Consider the following 19,981-nt stretch of genomic DNA (forward strand, 5'->3'; position numbering starts at 1 on the left):
AGGGCTCTTGGAAGTTTGTGCATGGTTTCCTCCAAACTTCACCCCATACAACTTTCCCTTTGATGATTTTGTTTTGTGTCCTTTCACTGTAGCAAATTATAGCCATGAATAGGACTATATACTGAGTCTTGTGTGTCCTTCTAGCAAATTATTGAAACCAGGGATAATCTGGGGGACACCCAACACAAGGAATTTAGGTTAGCAATATGGGTGATTTCAGGGCAAAGGAATTCTCTTTCCACTAGCTGGCGTCTTAGTGAACCATCTGTCACATGAAATCAATTGACTGAGTTCTATCAGGAAACCAGGCAGAAAAGTTAGAAAATTTGCCTGCTTCCTGAGGAAGAAACTATCCTTTAAAAAGACACAGTCTTCCATGTTAAACAAAGCACACTGCCTTATGGATAAGTATATTCAGTTGGAATATTCTTGACTACAAGAAACTAAAAGCTACTATAATGGTTTAGTTTAAAGTTTATTTATCTCACATAACAAGAAAAAGTCTGAGGTAAAGTTATCTGAGACTGATAGGTCACTCAATGATAGTTTTTTCTCCTTTCTGCTCCACCATTCTTAGTGTATAGTCTTTGTCCTCATGGTCACAAGATAGCTGCTATACTACCAGGTATCGTTTGATGTCTCAGTTATCAGGAATAACAGAAAGTAAAGCAAAGACCTTCTCTGGGGTCCTCCTCAAGGAATTCTGTCTCTATCTAATTGGCCATCACTGTGTTACACGGATACCTCTAGCTTCAAGGGGATCTGGAAACGCAATTATTTTACTTTCCAGCCTTTATGACACCACTAATAAGAGGTGAGAGAGTTGGAATGGCTGTTCAACGATCCACAGAAACTATCTGTCACAATCAGTTTGCCATGGATTGAAAAGAGATACAAGCTTGTTGTCAATTCCTTATTCGAAGAGCCTGTGTATGGATATCTTGATTGCAAGGCTGAGAGATTAAAGACTGTGGTAATTTCTGTTTAGTGGCTCCTTCCCCCAATATCACAGCTTTGTTCCTGAGCTCTTCCATACATGTCACTGAAGAGCCTCCTGGAGGTAAACCCTTCTGAACTTGGAAATTGTATTACTGAGATAACAATAATCTCTTTTTATCTTAAATCTCTTATGAAATGGTATGAAAAAGAGACATGCATTGCACTATCATATGAAGAGATGAGACAAAATACTAACCCCTTTCTCCCCTCCCCGCTCTTGTTTTCTTCCTCAGAAGCTGTAGATGAAACCAAACCTAAGGAAAGTGCCCGGCAGGATGAGGGTAAAGGAGAAGAACGTGAGGCGGACCAAGAACATGCCTGAACTTTAAGAAATGGCTTTCCACGTCCCCACTCTCCCCTCTCCTGAACCCTGTCTCTCCCCATCCCTCTTCTCAACTCCACTCTGAAGTTCCCCTTCCTGTCCTGCTCACGTCCGTGAGTCTGTCCTCTCCTACCCACTAGCCCTCTTTCTCTCTGTGTGGCAAACATTTAAAAAAAAAAAAAAGCAGGAAAGATCCCAAGTCAAACAGTGTGGCTTAAACATTTTTTGTTTCTTGGTGTTGTTATGGCGAGTTTTTGGTAATGATGATCCAATCATTTCGGGAAATTCTTGCACTGTATCCAAGTTTTTTGATCTGGTGCGTGTGGCCCTGTGGGAGTCCACTTTCCTCTCTATCTCTCTCTGTTCCAAGTGTGTGTGCAATGTTCCGTTCATCTGAGGAGTCCAAAATATCGAGTGAATTCAAAACCATTTTTCTTTTCCTCCTTTTAATGTGATGGAATGAACAAAAAGGAAAAAAAATCAAAAACCCAGTTTGTTTTGAAAATAAATAAATAAATACATAAATAAAATAAAGCAAATGTGCCAATTAGCGTAACTTGCGGCTCTAAGGCTCCTTTTTCAATCTGAATATTAATAAATCATGAGAGTAATCAAACTCCAGTGGCTCTGTGTTTCTTTTCCTCATTAGTTGATTTGACATAGTGCCGTCTCACATTTCATCTCTCTGGCTTCCCAGTCTGACATCAGTGACCCTGATAAGGGAAAGAAGGATGAAGCCTAAGCCTCCAGTCAGGACCAATTGCTTTGGTCCTTGATGGGATTGTTGTGTGCTGTATTAGTTTGCTGAGGCATTATAGCGAAGTACCACAGCCTGGGTAGCTTAACCAACACACATTTATTTTCTCACAGTTTTGGAGGCCAGAAGTCCGAAATCAAGGTGTTGGCAGAGTGGGTTCCTTCTGAGGGCTGGGAGGGAAGGATCTGTTTCAGACCTCTCTCCTCAATGTGTAAATGACCACCTTCTCCCTGTGTCTCTTTACATCACCAGTGGATATCTCTATGTTCAAATTCCATCCCCTCCTCTGCCTTTTTTAAACACTTTATTTATTTATTTTGAAAGAGAGAAAGCACAAGTTGGGGAAAGGCAGAGAGAGGGAGAGAGAATCCTAAGCAGTTTCCTTGCTGTCAGCGCAGAGCCCAGTGTGGGGCTCAAGGTCACAAACTGAGATTGGTAAAGATTCCAATCTTATTGAGTTCGACCCCATAATGACCTCATCTTAACTTTATTAACTCTGTCAAAAGCCTATCTCCAAATAAGGTCACATATGCATTTGGGGAGGAGGGGCACAATTCAACTCATAACAGGCACTAAGACTTAAATCACTTCAGAATATTTTCATGACTCTGGAGAAGTATCCAATGGAAAGCTATTCTAGGTTTTGCTAAGTTAAATATTATAGAGACATACATAATTCCTAGAAACTGCTGGCTTTTTTTTATGTTTATTTATTCTTAGAGAGAGAGAGACAGACAGACAGAATATGAGTGGGGGAGGGACAGAGCAAGAGAGGGACACAGTATCTGAAACAGGTTCCAGGCTCTGAGCTGTCAGTACAGAGCCTGATGCAGGACTTGAACTCATGAGCCATGAGATCATGACCTGAGCCAAAGTCGGATGCTTAACCTTAACTGACTGAGCCACCAGGCACCCTGTCCCTGGCTTTTGTTTTAATACATGTATTGATGCAGTACATTCTATCTTTTTCAGTTTTAATAAGTTAATATTTCTATTGGATGTATCTCCACACAAGTCAGCTATCAGATTCTTGATTATTCATAATCATTGTTCCTGCAATGGTGATACTATATTTTAAAAAGTTGTACATTAGCACCCATCCTTTTCAAATTTCCTTCTAATTCCATTTTCTAAGTACCCTGTATTAGAAGGTAAACAGCTCCCATGAGAAACAGCAATGTTCTTAAATCCTGAAGTGTCTGATTCTGTTCTTTTTTACTCTATATTTTCTAGATCAATCCTGGTGCAAATTCCTAACAAGTCATACTTTGCCCTGACCCTGAGTCCCCACCATAGACAAACATGGCCAGTGGACTCCCTTCAGCTTCTGACACTCATCTGCACATAGAATTCCCTAGCAAGGAAAAGAAAATTATGTCAAAGCCTTCATGATAATGAAGATCATGGAAATAAGTGATCTGAGGAGGAACAACTTATACCTTAGGAACTCTACTCGGCTCTGTGTGGAGCTGGTGCCTATTTAGTGTTTTGAAGAAAGCTGATGTCACATAGGTATGCATCCTTACCGAATCAAAGGGTCTTTCCTTGTCACTGATACTGAGTGAAACTTTTAATTGGGAGAAAAAACCACACAGAAAAGGGTCAGGAAGCATCATTAATATAACCAATTTAAAAGAGTTTTTTACTTCATTCTGAGTTGGTGTGATTTCCACAGAAGACTTTGGAGTAAGTATCCGGGACTTAACCATAATCCGATTAGGGTCTCAACAGGTGTGGGATATGATGTTGATAAAGGTCTTTCATGGGTTGGAGCCATATTGGCAGTATATTGTTTAGGCATTCTTTTACCTTAAAGTTTTTTTTGGTAGGATAAATGCTTTTACTTACCTCCCAAATCTATACCTCAAAATAACATCCTTGTAACTTAGCACAGAGGCAAACCATAGGAAATTCCTAAATACAGAGAAACAAACTGAGGGTTGCCGGAGGAGTGTTAAGTCGGGGGATGGGCTAAATGGGTGATGGGCACTAAGGAGGGCACTTGTTGGGATAAGCACTAGGTGTTATATTTAAGGGATAAATCACTAAATTCTACTCAAACGATTCTTATACTATGTTAACTAACTTGGATTTAAATAAAAGTAAAACAAAAATTAAAAAATCACTTCTTTTTCAAATGATAATTCTAAACTTCTTCCACTGAATTCATAGTCACACTGAAAACAATAGCATTGTAAGTCTATATTAATATACACTGTTTAGTGGTCTTCCTGGTCAAAGTTGGGATTCTGGTTTTTTTACATGTGAATATCTGTTTGGTTTTTTTAATTTTTTTTTTTTTACATTTTATTTATTTTTGATAGAAAGATACAGAACACAAGTGGGGGAGGGGCAGACAGAGACGGAGACACAGAATCCAAAGCAGTTTCCAGGCTCTGAGCTGTCAGCACAGAGCCCGACATGGGGCTCGAACTCACAAATCAAGAGATCATGACCTGAGCTGAAGTTGGACACTTAACCAACTGAGCCACCCAGGTGCCCCTGTGAATATCTGTTTTTATTTGCTTTGTAAACTCTTGGCTCCTTAATAGAATTTTTAAGGTGGAGAAGGACACATCAGAGAAGCTCATAATAATCCTAAAAGACATCTAAGGCTAATTGCAGCTTCACATTGATACAAAACAATGTGATTCTAACTTATACATAACACACACAAAGTCAATGTGATACTAGGAAGTATAGACCATTCAAGATATGGAAATAAATAGATTCTAAATTCTGTGCAGAAAGCAACATAATTTGTTGATTCTAAAATATCTACATCTGGGGGAGCCTGGGTGGCTCAGTCAGTTAAGCAGATGACTCTTGATTTCAGCTCAGGTCATGATCTCAAGGTTCATGAGTTTGAGTCCTGTGATGAGCTCCATGCTGAGAGTATGGAGTGTGTTTGACATTTTCTCCCTCTCCCTCTCTCTATGCCCTTCCCTGACTCTCTCTCTCTCTCAAAAATAAATAGTATATTTAAAAAAAAAAAAGAGCAGAAATCTTTAAAACATCTACATCTGGAGTACTTTAATAAAAATTAAAACTAAGGTGGTCTTTCTCTTTCCACCATCTTGGAGCCTGTGGATGCCTTTTGGGAACAGGACCCCTAAAATGACAAATATGTTTGGAAGGCTGTGGTCCAAGGCCACTTTTGTTGGCCATAAGTAGGGTCTCTGGAACCAGAGGGAGTGCACACAGTTCTTCTTAAAATTGAAGGTGTTTATGCTGTAGATGAAACTGAATTCTGTCTAGGCAGGAGATGTGCCTATGTGTACAAAGCAAGGAACAACACAGTGACTCCTGGTAGCAAACTGAACAAAACCAGAGTAATCTGGGGAAAAGTAACTCATGCTCATGGAAACAGTGGCATGGTTCATGCCAAATTCCAAAGCAAGCTTCCTGCTAAAGCCATCGGCCACAGAACCTGTGAAATGCTGTATCCCTCAAGGATTTAAACTTACTGAAAAGTAAATAAGTAAAGGTGTAGATTTGTTCTCTTGTATTTTTGTTAAAAAAAAAAAATTAAAACTACATTGAGGACAAGTAAAAAAGGCCTCAACACCAACAGGTGAATCTTTCAAATGGTAATAAAATAATATTCTGGGCACTATTCCTGATATTCTATTGATAGCAAAACTATGGCCATGTCTGCATGAAGTAGTCTTTTGGGTCTAAAATGTTCAGTCATGACATAATACAATTCCTATCATTCTGCTCACACTCTGCTCATCCTTCAATCTTTTCCACCATCATCCATCCAGTGACTCAGTTCAGAAACTTGGAAAGTAGGCTGATTTCTCTTTCCTCATAAAACATTTAATTATAAGCAAACATGCTAATGTGGATTCCAGAAGAAAATTAAGATAAACTTGTGCCTGCTGCTCTGACCAAACCTTCACTTCCCTTGGTCAGTTTGAGGGGTGCTATGGGTCTTTCACAGAGGCACCTGCCCATATTCAGCTCATAGAGAGATCAGGGAGGGATTATCAAACTCTCCTTCTCAACTCCTCAGGAAAAAGGCACAGTGAAGCTCTCAGAAATGCATTATTTCCAACATCAGTCAGCCCCAGAAAATCCAGTTCTGCAGTTGGCAGGGAAGCCTGAGAAATAGGAAAATCAAATTAATGAGTGATTTCCATAGAGCATTACTGAGATCACCACAAATCCCATTAACTTTTTTTTAACCTTTCCATACATTGTCTGTTGTCATGGAAACACAGCTTCTGCTAAGCTGCCTATAAAAATAATTTAACGATTGGTGACCCTTCCAGCTAAATGTTAGCTAATAAGCATTAGAAATGTGGGCTTGCTTTATTTAACAACAACTCACCTAACTTTTTTCCTAGGGGATTAAAACTCATGCCTGCCTATCATGTAGGTAAGGCTGGCATCCACACCCACTACCTCTTTCAGTCACATATTTACTCCTGTGTAATTGCAGTTTTGTCCTGTTTTCCTGGAAACAAATTTGTAGTCATCAGGAAGGAGGGCAAGGTTATAGCTATGAGATGACGAGTTAGTAAATGCTCTTGGAGAATTCTATTAAAGTGGCAAACACATGTTAAATGTACATTTTCCAGAAGACTGGCTACTTGATTTGGTTTTTTTTTACAGGTATGTGTTATTGGTAATTACAGCATATTTAGTGTTTCCGAGATGGCACCAAACCAAGAAAAACGTCTCTGGTTAACATCTTATCGCATGTGATCAGGCTATGAAAGCACATAGGGTTGTCAAAAGAATCTTAAAATAATTTTATTGTTTAATTGCCCAAATAATATGGGTTCATTGTAGAGAGGTAAACAATATAAATAAGAAAAGGAAGATAAAAATAATCCACAATTTGCTACCCACAATTGAACATTTTAACATTTAGAGATACAGTTTTATATAGTTTGTCTGCTTGTTTATCTGCCTTCTTCTCTTCCTAAAGGCCATCTGCTTATCTATTTATCTACATCTGTATCAATATATAGGTAGATATTTAAAATGGGCTCATGCTGAATATATTTTGTAAACTGTTCCACACAAGACAGACATTTTCATACAGACTGCTAAATTATAGACAGAAGACTTTAAATTTGCTTCCCTGGGGGGTGCCAGGGTGGTTCAATCGGTTAAGCATTCAACTCTTGGTTTTGGCTCATGTCATGATCTCATGGTCGGTGAGTTCGAGCCCCACATCAGGCTCTGCGCTGACAGTGTGGAGCCTACTTGGGATTCTTTCTCTTTCCCTCTCTCTGCCCCTTCCGCATACTCTCTCTCAAAATAAATAAATAAACTTAAAGAAAAAATAAAACTTCTTCCCTGTGCCTTAGTGAAGCCTGAGGTAAAGGGGAAAGTGTGCAATTTTATGCATATATACTTACTTAAACATTATCCTACATCCTGAACCAAGTGGGAAGGTTAATGAAAGGTCTAGACATGAGTCTATAGAAAGGCCCACGTTCGTTGCCCAACCTGTTGGCACACCATTGTCACCCATCATAAACCTGCCTGTTGGTGGCCATGGGTTTCTTTGCCTTGTTGGGTCAGGGAATGGAGGCTGATTGAAAAGGACTGATGTTATTGTGCAGTAATGCAGAGTCACAGACATGCAGACAGAAACCTGTCTTTATTTGAAATTTTGATATTTTGATTATCACAGATATTTTTGCATTAACTTTGATTTTGCAAGTACTGCATTATTATTTATCTCAGGGTGCCTGGGTGGCTCAGTTAGGCATCTGACTCTTGATTTTGGCTCACAGGTCATGACCTCACAGTTTGTGAGGTGTGCACGTTGGGCTCTGCACAGACAGCTTGGAGACTGCTTGGGATTTTCTCTCTCTCACTTCCTCTCTGCCCCTCCCCCACTTGCGCTTTGTCTCTTTCTCTCAAAAATAAATAAATAAATTTTAAAAAAAATATGTCGTTTGTCTTAATTACTGATTTTTTTTGATGTGACCTTAAATTTCACCCTTGAGGCGAGCACCCACCCTAATCCTGTCCTTGAGACTCCCAAAGAGAATGCTAGAATTGTTGTTTTCGAGACAGACATTTTCTGATGACTGGCAAAACTGTCACTATCTGGGCTCTTAGTGATACCCAGGGACTATAAGGCTTGAGAGCATGTGGGCCCATGAGGACTTCAGAATTAAATGTTTAATATTCCTAGGAAGTTAATAGAATTACGGTAAGATGTTTCCCTGCTTTCAAGAGAAGGTAGAGATGGTGAAACATGTGGATATAGACAATAGGGAGTGGTTCAAAACTGGTCCGTGCTGTGGCAAACTGAAAGATTCATGCCCTACCTAGACACTCTGGAAATAAACTGAAGAGTAAAGGAGAATAACACTGGCCTGCCAAATCAAACCACCAATTTGTGATGCCCCCTGGGCTTTCACTACTCCTCACGGCTATGTTTGCCCGGGAAGCCTACAGCCCTGAAACTACTTTGGTCACTTCAAAACACATGTTCGTGAAAAAGCTGATCAACCAGGGCCTCTTATAACCTGGAGCTAATATGGTTACTAAGTGTTATGAGAACCAAGCATTCATTTAATTCATTATGAGTGCAAATTTATGTTTAAACTATAGATAAGATGAATATTTCATTTTATACTTGGGGTAAAAAAGAAGGTATCTTTCTTGCATCGAATTTTATAAGCAAAAGAGGTAGAATTATGTTTTCTAAAAATTTCTTTTCCAACATGTTGGGAAAAGAAGATGCAGGGTGGAAACAAAAGGAGACATTTTGTGTTCAACTGTCTTTGTTTTCTACCCTCCATAGCCCTCCTCCGCCACCTTTAGTAAGTAGAGGCAGGGAAGAGCCTGGAGACCTTGGGATGTTTCATCAACAAGGGGAAATGCCAAGTGGCAGCCAGAGGGAGGCAGTGCCTGTGTGCTGACCTCAGCAGTGGCAAGAGTCATCTCCCCACCCCCACAGGGTAGGCAGCCTCTGTCTTTGCATGGGAGGTCACTGACATTGCTCCCCTTGCTGACTTTCTGACCTCCTACCGGCCTAGGCCTATGAATCCTGCCTCCTTCCCACTCCTCTTGCCAGTGTAGCCCGCCCAGTCTTCTTAGATGACTCCTGCTAGACTGTAAAACCACTTAGGCGAGCGAGTTTTGTCCTACTGTTTCATGCTCTGGTTACCTGAGTGTTTGAAAATAGCAAGTGGATATCAAATAACGCTTCAAGAATGCACGAATGGACGAAGGAATAAATGAATGATGGACTTTGATTCTTGACTGTCAGTGTCTACCTCCTTTTCCCTTCCTTTGGCTTTGTAAACTACCCACGGGAGCTCCAAGTTATAACTCAGGCTCCTATCCAAGAAGAGGGAGAATTCAGCACTCTCACATATCATACCTGGTGATGAACTTGGGGCAGCAATGGCCTTGTGACCCTCACAGGTTGTGATTCAGTCACTAAATGATGGCTAAGAGATTCCAGCAATGGCCTCCTCATCATCCCTGCTTGCTCACACCTGACGGCATCTTGGCCCTCGGTTACTTCATTGTCTCCTTTGCATGTGCCGTTCCCTCTGCTTGGAATGCTCTTCTCCTAGATACCTCCGTGGCTCTTTCAGGTCTTTTCTCAAACAGCATCTTCTCACCAAAGCCTTGCATGCCCAGCTGACTCAGTATTTTCTATCACAACAGCAAGTGAATGAATCCCTCTCAAAACTGCAACCACAAATTTTACTTAAGTCTTTTATTTGCTCCTTAAATTTAGCACATACTTTTTGACCTTCTCACTTTTAAAACTGGTTTCTCCTAACTATAGCATTCATCCATGAGCTACTTTCTCACAATGTTACTTAGCAGTGGACATGTGTTCACTGCATCTTTTCACAGTCCACTGGTAATAGACTACCTCTCTCTTGTGTTGACTCTATGCCATTTAATTTGAATACAGCTGACTCTGAATCTTTTCTCTTCTCAACAGAGACTAGATGTAAGAACCAGGCCTGGCCCGTCAGCCCAATACATGTCCTGGCTTTGGCAATTAGCTTAGGCACCAGCAAGTGACTAAACCAGGTCCTTCCCTGGAATTTTCTTCTATAATGGCTGTTTGCTCACCATCTGGAAAGAGCCTGCCCAAGAAACGGCAAGAGACAGAGTCCTGGTAACATTGGTCACCTAGTTCCAGCAATGCTTGAAACAAGTACTGTTCTTGGACTTTTCAATTCTCTGTGTCAATACCTTTCGTTGCCTAAGCAAGTTTGAATTGTATTTCTGCCATGTGCAACTTAAAAGACTCCTGATATATCATCCCCTCCATGCTTGTCCCAGCCCCAGTAACCTCCTACACATAAGTAAGCCCCTGGGTGATGCTTCCACCCTACTGGTCCTGGTTTTTGGCCCCTGGACATTTTCACAACATGTGTGGCATACATTTTCACAACATGTGTGGCATAAGCATGGCGATTTGTTATCCACTGTATATAGCATATCCCTTTGCCCACATGTTGATCGCATATTTTCAAGATTTAATGCCTAAACTAAAAATACTGAGAGATAACACCATTATGTCTACGGAGGAGGAAAACATGAGGTTGGAAGGTTGGAAGTGGGGTTGTGGGTTGTGATGCCCATAACACTTCCCATCCCCAAACTCTGAGTGAAAGTCATAAAGCATGTTATATGCTTACAAGAAAAGGTTATTGAGTGTGATCTAATCTTGGAATCATAGGTGTCTCTTTCAAATATCAAACCTTAATTTATATCAGAACAGCATATGGTATGAAAGTAATTATACATCTTAATGAACATGAATCCTTTGCAATTGGCAAACTATGTTGAACAAATATTTAAAAATATTTACTCTGGTTATATTACTGTTATGCTACAATAGAGTGGGTGTTGAATGAAATAAAAATTAGTATAGTTTTGTCACCTAGGGTAGAAAACACTGCATATGTGTTAGTATGTATGTATGTATGTATATACACACAGACATATAATATGAATGTGTGTATATATATACATGTATATGATAATTTGATAAGATGCAGAAAGTGGGACAAGAAATAAAAAATTGAAAACAAAAATAAAACAAAAACAGGAAACTCACCTTAACAGCTATAACATAGAATCAATTGTCACTACTGTCTATCTTGGAACTCTTCTGAAGATATTAGGAAATAAAAAAGAGCTCATTTTGCCAAAGTATCACCTAAAACAGGGATGATTAGCCAGCACCCTGGAAGGGGCTTTATTATATATATTTTTAAGTTTATTCATTTATTTTGAGAGAGAGAGAGAGCATGCATGAATGAGGGAGGGGAAGAGAGAGAGAGAGAGAGAGAATGAGAGAGAGGGAGAAAGAATCCGGAGCAGGGTCCACACCATCAGCGCAGAGCCCGATGTAGGGCCTGAACCATGAACCGTGAGATCATGACCTGAGCTGAAACCAAGAGTTGGACTCTTAACTGACTGAGACACCCGGGCACCCCTATTCTATTTTTGAACAAAGTCAAGTTCCTTTCTTTTTCCCCTTTGCTTACCTTCTCTTCAAATAGTCTTTGTGAGGCTCAAGTTGGAGTTACTACATCATGTTGTGTATTATTAAGCAAGTCCTCATCTGCTACTTTAAAGCTGTTACCAGGGCAATTCACATGGGATGATTTCTTCTATTTATCCATGCTCAGTCATTGTTTTCTGACTATTCCACAGAAGCCTCGAAGCTACCCTGGGTTCAAGTCATTATCAGTTGATTACACAGAAATGTATTAAACACTTGTGCCCTAAGCACAGGAGATAACACAAGAAATAAGAAGCCATCCAGATAATTAAAGGGTGCCAACATAAAACAAGAGTAGTGCATTGTTGTGATGGCTGCTGTATAGGAATGTTTCTGTGAGAACCAGGTGGAGGTATACTCGAACTGTGCAGAGAATAGGGAAGGCTTCCTGGAGGAGGGGGAGAAATTAGAGACACTTAGTCTTTAGTAACGTGAAAGTTTGTTGGGTGAAGAAGTAGGAGAAAGAAATCCCACACAGAGAGACATTTACAGACCTAAACATACAAGAGAGCTGGAAATGGCAAAAAGTCTGCATATCTATAGAGTGCAAAGGGATGCACGGTTTTTGTACACATAAAAGGCTTGGAAAAGCGTTGGAGATAGTTGTAAAGAGTTTAGAAAACTAACTAAGGAGTTTGGACTCTTGTATAAATTATAGTATATAAGCACTCAACCACTAGAATTCGTCTGGGATAGAATTGAATGGGTTTGTAAACTTAGATGAAAAATACAATAAATCTTTATTTTTACTGATTATCATGTAAAACACAGTGTCTCCTTCTGTCTTAGTCGGCTTGGATTGTTATAACAAAATACCATGGACTGTGTGGCTTCAAAAACAACATTTATTTCTCTTAGGTCTGGAGGTTGAGAAGTCCCAGATGAGAGCAGATTATTTGATTCTTAGTGAAGGCTCTCTTCCTTGCTTTAGATGGCCACCTTCTTGCTGTATCCTCACCTGGCAGTGAGAGAAGGCACTCTGCTGTCTCTTCCTCTTCTTATGAGGGCACTGATCCTATCATGGGGTCCACCTTCATGACCACATCCAAATCTACTTGCTTCTCAACCCCCACCCCTCTTAACACCATAATGTTGAGGGTTAGGGCTTCAGCATAAGAATTTTGGAAGGAGACAAGGATTCAGTTATAACACCTTCAGTTATGAATATAGCTAGCAAAACATTATATTATTATTTTCAGACAGTATTCTGAGAAGGATAATGGATGTATATGTTTAGTCAGCTGTCAAAGGATCTAGGGAACAAAAAAGGTTAAGAACCTTATATTACAGAAATTTTAGAGACTGGATTTGTGATTTAAAAATAAACTGCCCATAATGCAGAGTACAAAGAAGTTGTAAAGGTGAAGATTGGTCAGGAGGCTAAAGTTACTGTTTAGATGGGAGATGAAGGGGAATAGGCAGAAACACTGGAAAAAGGGGTTGAGGAGAAGGGAGCTGTGGGAAGAAGGGAGGAGAAGATGAGGCAGCAGAAACAGCAAGTTCAAGCCCAGTGGGTAAGAGCTGGCTGTGTTCTAGCCAGCTGGAAATGAGTGGCAAGTAAGGGAAAGTGGGACAGTTTGAGACTGTCAAGTAGAAGGGCCACGTCATTAAGTCACTGTAGCCTTGATAAGGAGATTGTACCATCTGTACAATGTGAAGCATTTAAGAACTTTAAGCAAGGGAGTCAATGTATTTGATATATCTTATAAAAAGGGAACTCTGATTTTCTGCAAAGTCAGGATAGAGGGCAAAAATAGAAGTGGGAGACCAATGAGAGATGATGGTGGCTGGGACAGGAGAAATGGCGGTGAAGGAGGGGAGAGATTTAATATGGTATAGTGGTTAATTTAATTTGTTAACTTGGCTGGGCCATGGTGTCTGGATAATTGATCAAATGTTACGGTTTCTGTGAGGATATTTTTGGATCAGATTAACACATAAATTGGAAAGCTTTGAATAAAGCAGATCAATTTGAATAACAAGGTTGGGTTTCATCCAAACACTTGAAGGTCTAAAAGCATAAACCATCCCCAAGTAAGAGCGAATTCTCCAGTAGACCGACTGGACTCAAACTGGAAAATTGGCTCTTCCTTGTTCTCCAGCCTGATGGCTGTCAGACTCAAACTAGAATACTGGCCATTTGGAGTCTCCAGGCTCCCAGCCCATCCTGCAGATTTTGGACTGGTCAGCCTCCACAATCATGCGAGTCAATTCTTTATAATCAATCTCTTCCTATGTACATACCCTATTGGTTCTACTTCTCTGGAGAACAGTGACTAATATATAAGATATGTTTAAGTGTTGATTCAACAAAACTTACTGACAGACTAGCTGGAGAGTGAGGAAAAGGAAGATATAAAATATATTTCTCAAACTTTTGTCATGAACAACTGGGCATACAATGATACCATTTAATTCATTTTCTCGGAAAGCAAAGAGTGAGGGAGGAGCAGGTTTGAAAGTAAATGAGTTTAGCTTGCATTGGTTAATTTTGAGATGCCTATGATACATTTAATTGGAGATGTCAAGTAGGAAGATGCATTTACGAGTCTCCAACACAAAAGAAAGAGCTAAGCTGGTGGTATTAAAGTTAAATATTATAGAGACTATTTCTGAGAGAGAGAAGAGAGAGAAAGGCTGAGGATCAAGCCTCAGGACACTCACAGGAACCAATAAAGGAAACTAAGAGGCAGCAACCAGAAAGGCAGGGGAAAGACCATAAAAGTGTAAAATTCTTGAGAAAGAAAAGTGTTTCAAGAAGGAAATAGGAATCAACTTTATTAACTATAAAATCAATTTTATTTATTTATTTATTTATTTATTTATTTAGAGAATCTTAAGCAGACTCTATGCCCAGCATGGAGCCCTACTCAGGGCTCCATCTTACAACTGTGAGATCATGACCTGAGCCGAAATTGAGAGTCAGATGCTTAACTGACTGAGCCACCTAGGTGCCCCTAAAATCAATTTTATTGATGTATACTATACATGTAATTAAATGAACATATTTTAACTGTGCTGTTCAATAGGCTCTGGAAAATGCATACGTTTGTGTAACCCTCATCACAAGGTATAGAACATTTCCATTATTCCCCAAAAGATTCCTTTTTTGTATTTTCCCAGTCTAGTTCCAACCTTACCCCAACTCTCCACCACCAATGAATCTTCCTTCTATCACTACATATTTGATCTTTTCTAGATTTTCATATAAACTGCATTGCATGGTGTCTGGCTTCTTTCAAGAAGCATCTTTTAAAAATTCATCTACATTGTTTAATGTACCAAATGTACCAGTAGTTCAGGCTTTTCTGTTGCTATTATTCCACTGTATGGATACAGTATAATTTGTTTATCCACTCACCTGTTATTGGACATTTGGGTTATTTCCTATTTGAGGCTATTATGAATTAAATTGCTATTAACATTTATGTGCATATCTTTGTGTTAACATATGTTTTTATTTCTTTTGAGCAAATAACTAAGAGTAAGATGGCTGGGTCACATAGTAAGTGGATATTTCATTTCTTAAGAAGCTGCTGACCTGTTTGCTAAAGTGGTTACACCATTTTTCATTCTAATCAGCAACACAGCAGAGTTCCATTTGTTCCCTCACCAGCACCAGGTGTTGTCAGTTTTTGTAATTTTAGCCATTTTAGTGGATATGTAGAGGTATCTTATTGTGCTTTTAATTTGCCTTTCACAGATTATTAATGATTAAAATTCCAGCAAGCTTTTTTCTTTTTTGGAAAAATTGGCAAGCTGATTTTAAAATTTATTGGAAAGGCAAAGGACCTAAAACAGGCAATGTAATTTTGAGAAAGAACTAGCTTGTACTATTTGATTTTAAAATTCACTATAAAGCTACAGTAATAAAGGCAGTATGGTGTTGCCACATCTCAAAGGAAAAGAATAGAGAGTTTAGAAATACACCCATGGTTATATATTCAATAGAGTTTTGATAAAAAGCCAAGGTCATTCAATGCAGAAAAGATAGTTGTTTCAAAAAAGGGCACTAGACCAATGGATATCTATATAGAATAAAATAAACCTCAACTCTTACATCCAATTATATACAAAATTTAATTCAGACTGCATCATAGACTTAAATGTGAAAACTAAAACTATAATATGCCTAAAAATATAGGAGAAAATCTTTGTAATCATAGGATAGGCAAAGATTTCTTATATAAGTTAAAAGCATGATTTATAAAAGAAAAAAATCAATAAATGAATGCCAACAAAACATTTGATCTTTGAAAGACAATATAAAGAAAATGAATACACATGCTACATATTGTGAAACAGTTTATATATATATATATGTATATATATATATATATACATATATACATATATATATATTTCATATGTATACACTTCTACTGAGTTGTAAGAATTCTTTGATATATTCTGGACATACACAAATATAATCTGATAAAAGACTGTATCCAGAATATATGAAAAAATTCTTACAACTCAACAGTAAGAATATATATATGTATATATACATATATATGTAATATTATATATAATATATATGTGATTCAATTAAACATTGGCCAAAAGATTTGAACAGGCATTTCACACAAATGGCTAATAAAATAGTTATAAACAATTGCTCCTTTTAGAAAAAAAATAATAAAATTAACTTTATCATATTAAGTATATACATCATTGAAAATGAATCTTATTTTAGAAATATTAACATATGAAAAAATCCACATTTTAAGATTCAGGAAACATATACTATGTTCCTGCCAAATTCTCTACCTCCAGAGTATTACTGTCCTACTACTCAAGGATCCCCAATCCTCAGTTTCTCCATAAATCTTTTAAAAATAAGAGAGGACCTTTTTTCCTCACTAGCTATGTGGATTCAGAATCAATAATATTCCTCCCCTTAAGACTTTTCCAAATCTCATATTGGAGAATCTTCCAAACATCTCCAACATAATTTAGAGGCCATCTTTCAGTTTTATTATAACTACTTTATAGTCAGTTAAAATGAAATTGCTTAGAAAATTTAAATAAGTATAATGCTACCTGCAGAATGTCACCTCCCTCCACATCTTTGGCCTCCTGCTGGCTAAATCTTAACATAGTAAGCCCTTTTTGAAGAGATTTTCAAGTCATACAAAGTACTAGCAAACTAAACAATGCATCATTGACACATTTCCAGATCATTTCTAATTGTTTGTTTAGTCCATATTTCATCATAAGTAAAAGAAAGAATCGCTGGATTTTCTGTTGATGATAAAATTTATAATGCTGACCCCTGGGAAAAAGAAAAGAAGATGTTCTGATTTGGTATAACCAGGTAAAATAGTTAAGAGACTGAGTAGTACAGGGGTGCCTTGGTGGCTCAGTAGGTTAAGCATCTGACTTCAGCTCAGGTCATGGTCTCACAGTTTGAGAATTCAAGCCCCATGTCAGGATCTGTGCTAACAGCTCAGAGCCTGGAGCCTGCTTCAGATTCTGTGTCTCTCTCTCTCTCTCTTTCTCTGTCCCCTGCCCCCAGCTCATGCTCTGCTCTCTCTCTCTTTCTCAAAAATAAATAAAGAACATTTTAAAAAAAGAGAGGCTGAGTAGAACATAAATCCAGTGTCTTCAAAATATATATTAATATTCTTTACTTATTCTTTCTCCATCTCTTCTATATTAAGTTGGCTCATTTAACAAATGAAAATGGAATTTTCTTAAAAAACAGAAAACTCTTCTCTTACACTTTTGTAAGGAGCTAAAAGAGGGAAACATCTGCAGGGAAAATCTGAAGTAGGGTTCCCTTTACTATTATTCCAGCTTTAGCTTACACCTTCAGAAACAATCACATTTCACTCTTCCTTCTTCCTTTGCCAGCACCAGGCAGAGCTAAACTGGCACTTGCTGAAGCTGGGTGAGAAAAACGGCTTTGCCCTGTTCCCACGACATTGACTTCAGATTTGCTGACAGTGGAGAAACATGTCTATTTCAGCAACGTAAGCAGATAGGAGATCTGTGATTACACCAGGAAACGTTCCTGTCCTCCAGACAGCCACCCTCTTGGAGATTTGGTTATTTAGTGCACTCTTTGGAAATAACACAAGGAAGAATTTGTCAGAAGTTGGTGATAGATTGCCAATGGGATGGAAAGGGTGAAAAAGAGAGGGAAATGGAGGGTGGCTGTAGGGTTATGAATCTGACAATTTAGAAGGATGCTGGTGGCAAGGAAGACAGATGGAAATGTGTGATCATGGGGACATTTGACGTTAGATAAACAACTTGGCTGTTTGCCTCTTTAAGCCCCATTTATTACTACTTAGACTGAATTGATTTCTGCATGGCAAATATTGACTCATCTTTCAAAAGCCCCAGCTAAAATGTCACCTCCGTGGAGAAGCCTTTCAGATACTCCCCAGGCATTTAGTTGCCTCTCCAGGGTGCACAGAATACACACTGAACACACTGTTCATGCTGTTATATTTCCCATGCTGTAATTTGCTGCTTACACATTTTCTCTCTCTGACCAATGAGTTGGCATGCCATGGTAAAAGAGCACTGCTTTTGGAACAGACAGATCTGGTTCCAATTCCAGCTCTGTCACCATAACATAGGGACCTTGGAGATGATCGGGTTTCATGTAACATGGGGACACTGGCAATTTTGTAGAATTGTAATGAGGATTAAATACATCCCTGAGCTTGGCACAAGGGTGACAATTCATGCTCTTTTTTTCTCTTTCTTTATTTCATCAAGGCCATGTGATCCTTGAAAGCAGGAATTGGGTTCTTGGGATCCCTGGTTCCTAGCATAATATAGGTGTTCAATAAGTGTTTCTTGAATTAATGAATTAGTCTACTATTTATGTCCCTTAGCTCCATGAGGTCACCTTTTCTTATAGTCACTCTGCAGTTTTTATTTTTCCATCTTCTTTACTCCACTGTGAGCTACTCAAAGGCAGCAGACCATTAATACCCAGTACCACCAGAACGCTCCTGCTGTTCATCAACTCCCTAGGACTCTATGGATTGTACTTCTTATGGCTGTGTGTGTATCATACGACTATCTCTAGTTATTGAGTTGTAAACAGTAGTGACCTCCTGGCAGAAGCATGTGTGTGCCCATGTGAGATTCTCAAATTCTTTCTTTCTGTCTTTGCAACTGGGAGTACTAAAGAAGGCATTTGGCCACTTCCTTGTGTCCCTGAGTGACTATAAGAGCAGATATCCCATCCTCCACACATTAGGGGGACAAGTTAAATAACTAAGGATACACCTTAGTTGATTTCAGTCACTGAGATTTGAGGGATGTTCATTACTGCAGCCTAATCTCACCTATCCTGACTGATGCAGATACCAAAGTACAGAATGTCCAGCATTATATTCAGTAAAAGGCAATTATCAGGGGGTATGTTCAGTAAGCTAATTTTAGAGTATTTTAAGAAGTATTTACAAGAAGCATTTTAGAAGTATTCCATCATTAACATCATATCATCCCATGTAATGACTGAAAGAGGGATATTATCCCTACTTTATGGATTGGGCAATTGAAATTAGGAATTGTTATTCATGAAAACTTCAGCAAATCATGCAAACAGTTTCAGAGTCAGGAGTAGAATCCATGGTCTTTGTCTTCGATAGATGACCTTTGACAAAACCTCACATGAAATATTGGAAATGTAAAATTCACATTGCTAAAACCGTTACTGTCAAGAAGCCTACAATTTTGCTGGGAGTGAGACTTGAAATAGTTGTAAAACAGTTTAAATTCTAAATTACAGATATAAGTGGGTCAGCTATAGAAGATAAAAAATAGGTGAGATTAATTTTCAGTAGAATAGCTGGGGGGAGTCATCACAAAAAAGATGAGATATGAGATCAAGTATGTGGCATTTTATTTGAATTTTCTCTAGTTTCATACCAGAAAATTGTGTCTTGTGCCAAGCAATTGGTTAATTCTTACACTTCAGGACTCAATTCACCCACCACCACCTTCGAGAGGTCTTTCTTGATTTCCCCACCCCCCCCCCACTCCCGCGGCCATCCGCTTATAGGCGTCCTCCCACATGTGTCTTGCTATGGAGTTTAACTTCTATGTTAGACATCCACTGCATTGTATTCACCCATTTAGTTGTCTACCCAATTAGTTGCCTATTTAATGCAAATTCAGTTGTCTATTAGACTCTAAGATACTAAGGGCAGGGACCACTAAAATGTTTTTTGCATTGCCAGCTTCTAATACTGAGACTGACTATTAAGTAGTCATGCAATAATGTTTATACTGTGGACTGTGTTTGTGCCCCCCTCTCCCCACCACAAAAAAATTCACATATTGAAATCCTAACCCCTTATGTTATGGAATTAGGAGGTAGGGCCTTCGGGAGTTGGTTAGGTCATGATGGTAGAGCCCT

At 38.8% G+C, this 19,981-nt stretch overlaps 2 protein-coding genes across 2 annotated transcripts in view; both read left to right on the forward strand.

Annotated features, from left to right (window-relative positions):
• The window catches only part of GAP43 (growth associated protein 43), a 100,073-nt gene extending 98,268 nt beyond the window's left edge, over positions 1-1,805 (forward strand). Inside the window, exon 3 of the mRNA XM_015544933.2 lies at positions 1,233-1,805. Coding sequence (XP_015400419.1) covers positions 1,233-1,321 — 89 coding nt within the window. The 3' untranslated portion in view covers positions 1,322-1,805. The remainder of the gene's footprint in view (positions 1-1,232) is intronic.
• A 3,399-nt stretch (positions 1,806-5,204) lies between these two features.
• LOC107181222 (60S ribosomal protein L35a-like) lies at positions 5,205-5,539 on the forward strand. The gene is given in 2 exon segments (XM_042957110.1): positions 5,205-5,273; positions 5,276-5,539. Coding segments are annotated over 2 exon segments (333 nt in total).
• Positions 5,540-19,981: the final 14,442 nt, after the last annotated feature.

The sequence above is a fragment of the Panthera tigris genome, chromosome C2, assembly GCF_018350195.1.
Source record: "Panthera tigris isolate Pti1 chromosome C2, P.tigris_Pti1_mat1.1, whole genome shotgun sequence".
NCBI lineage: Eukaryota > Metazoa > Chordata > Mammalia > Carnivora > Felidae > Panthera > Panthera tigris.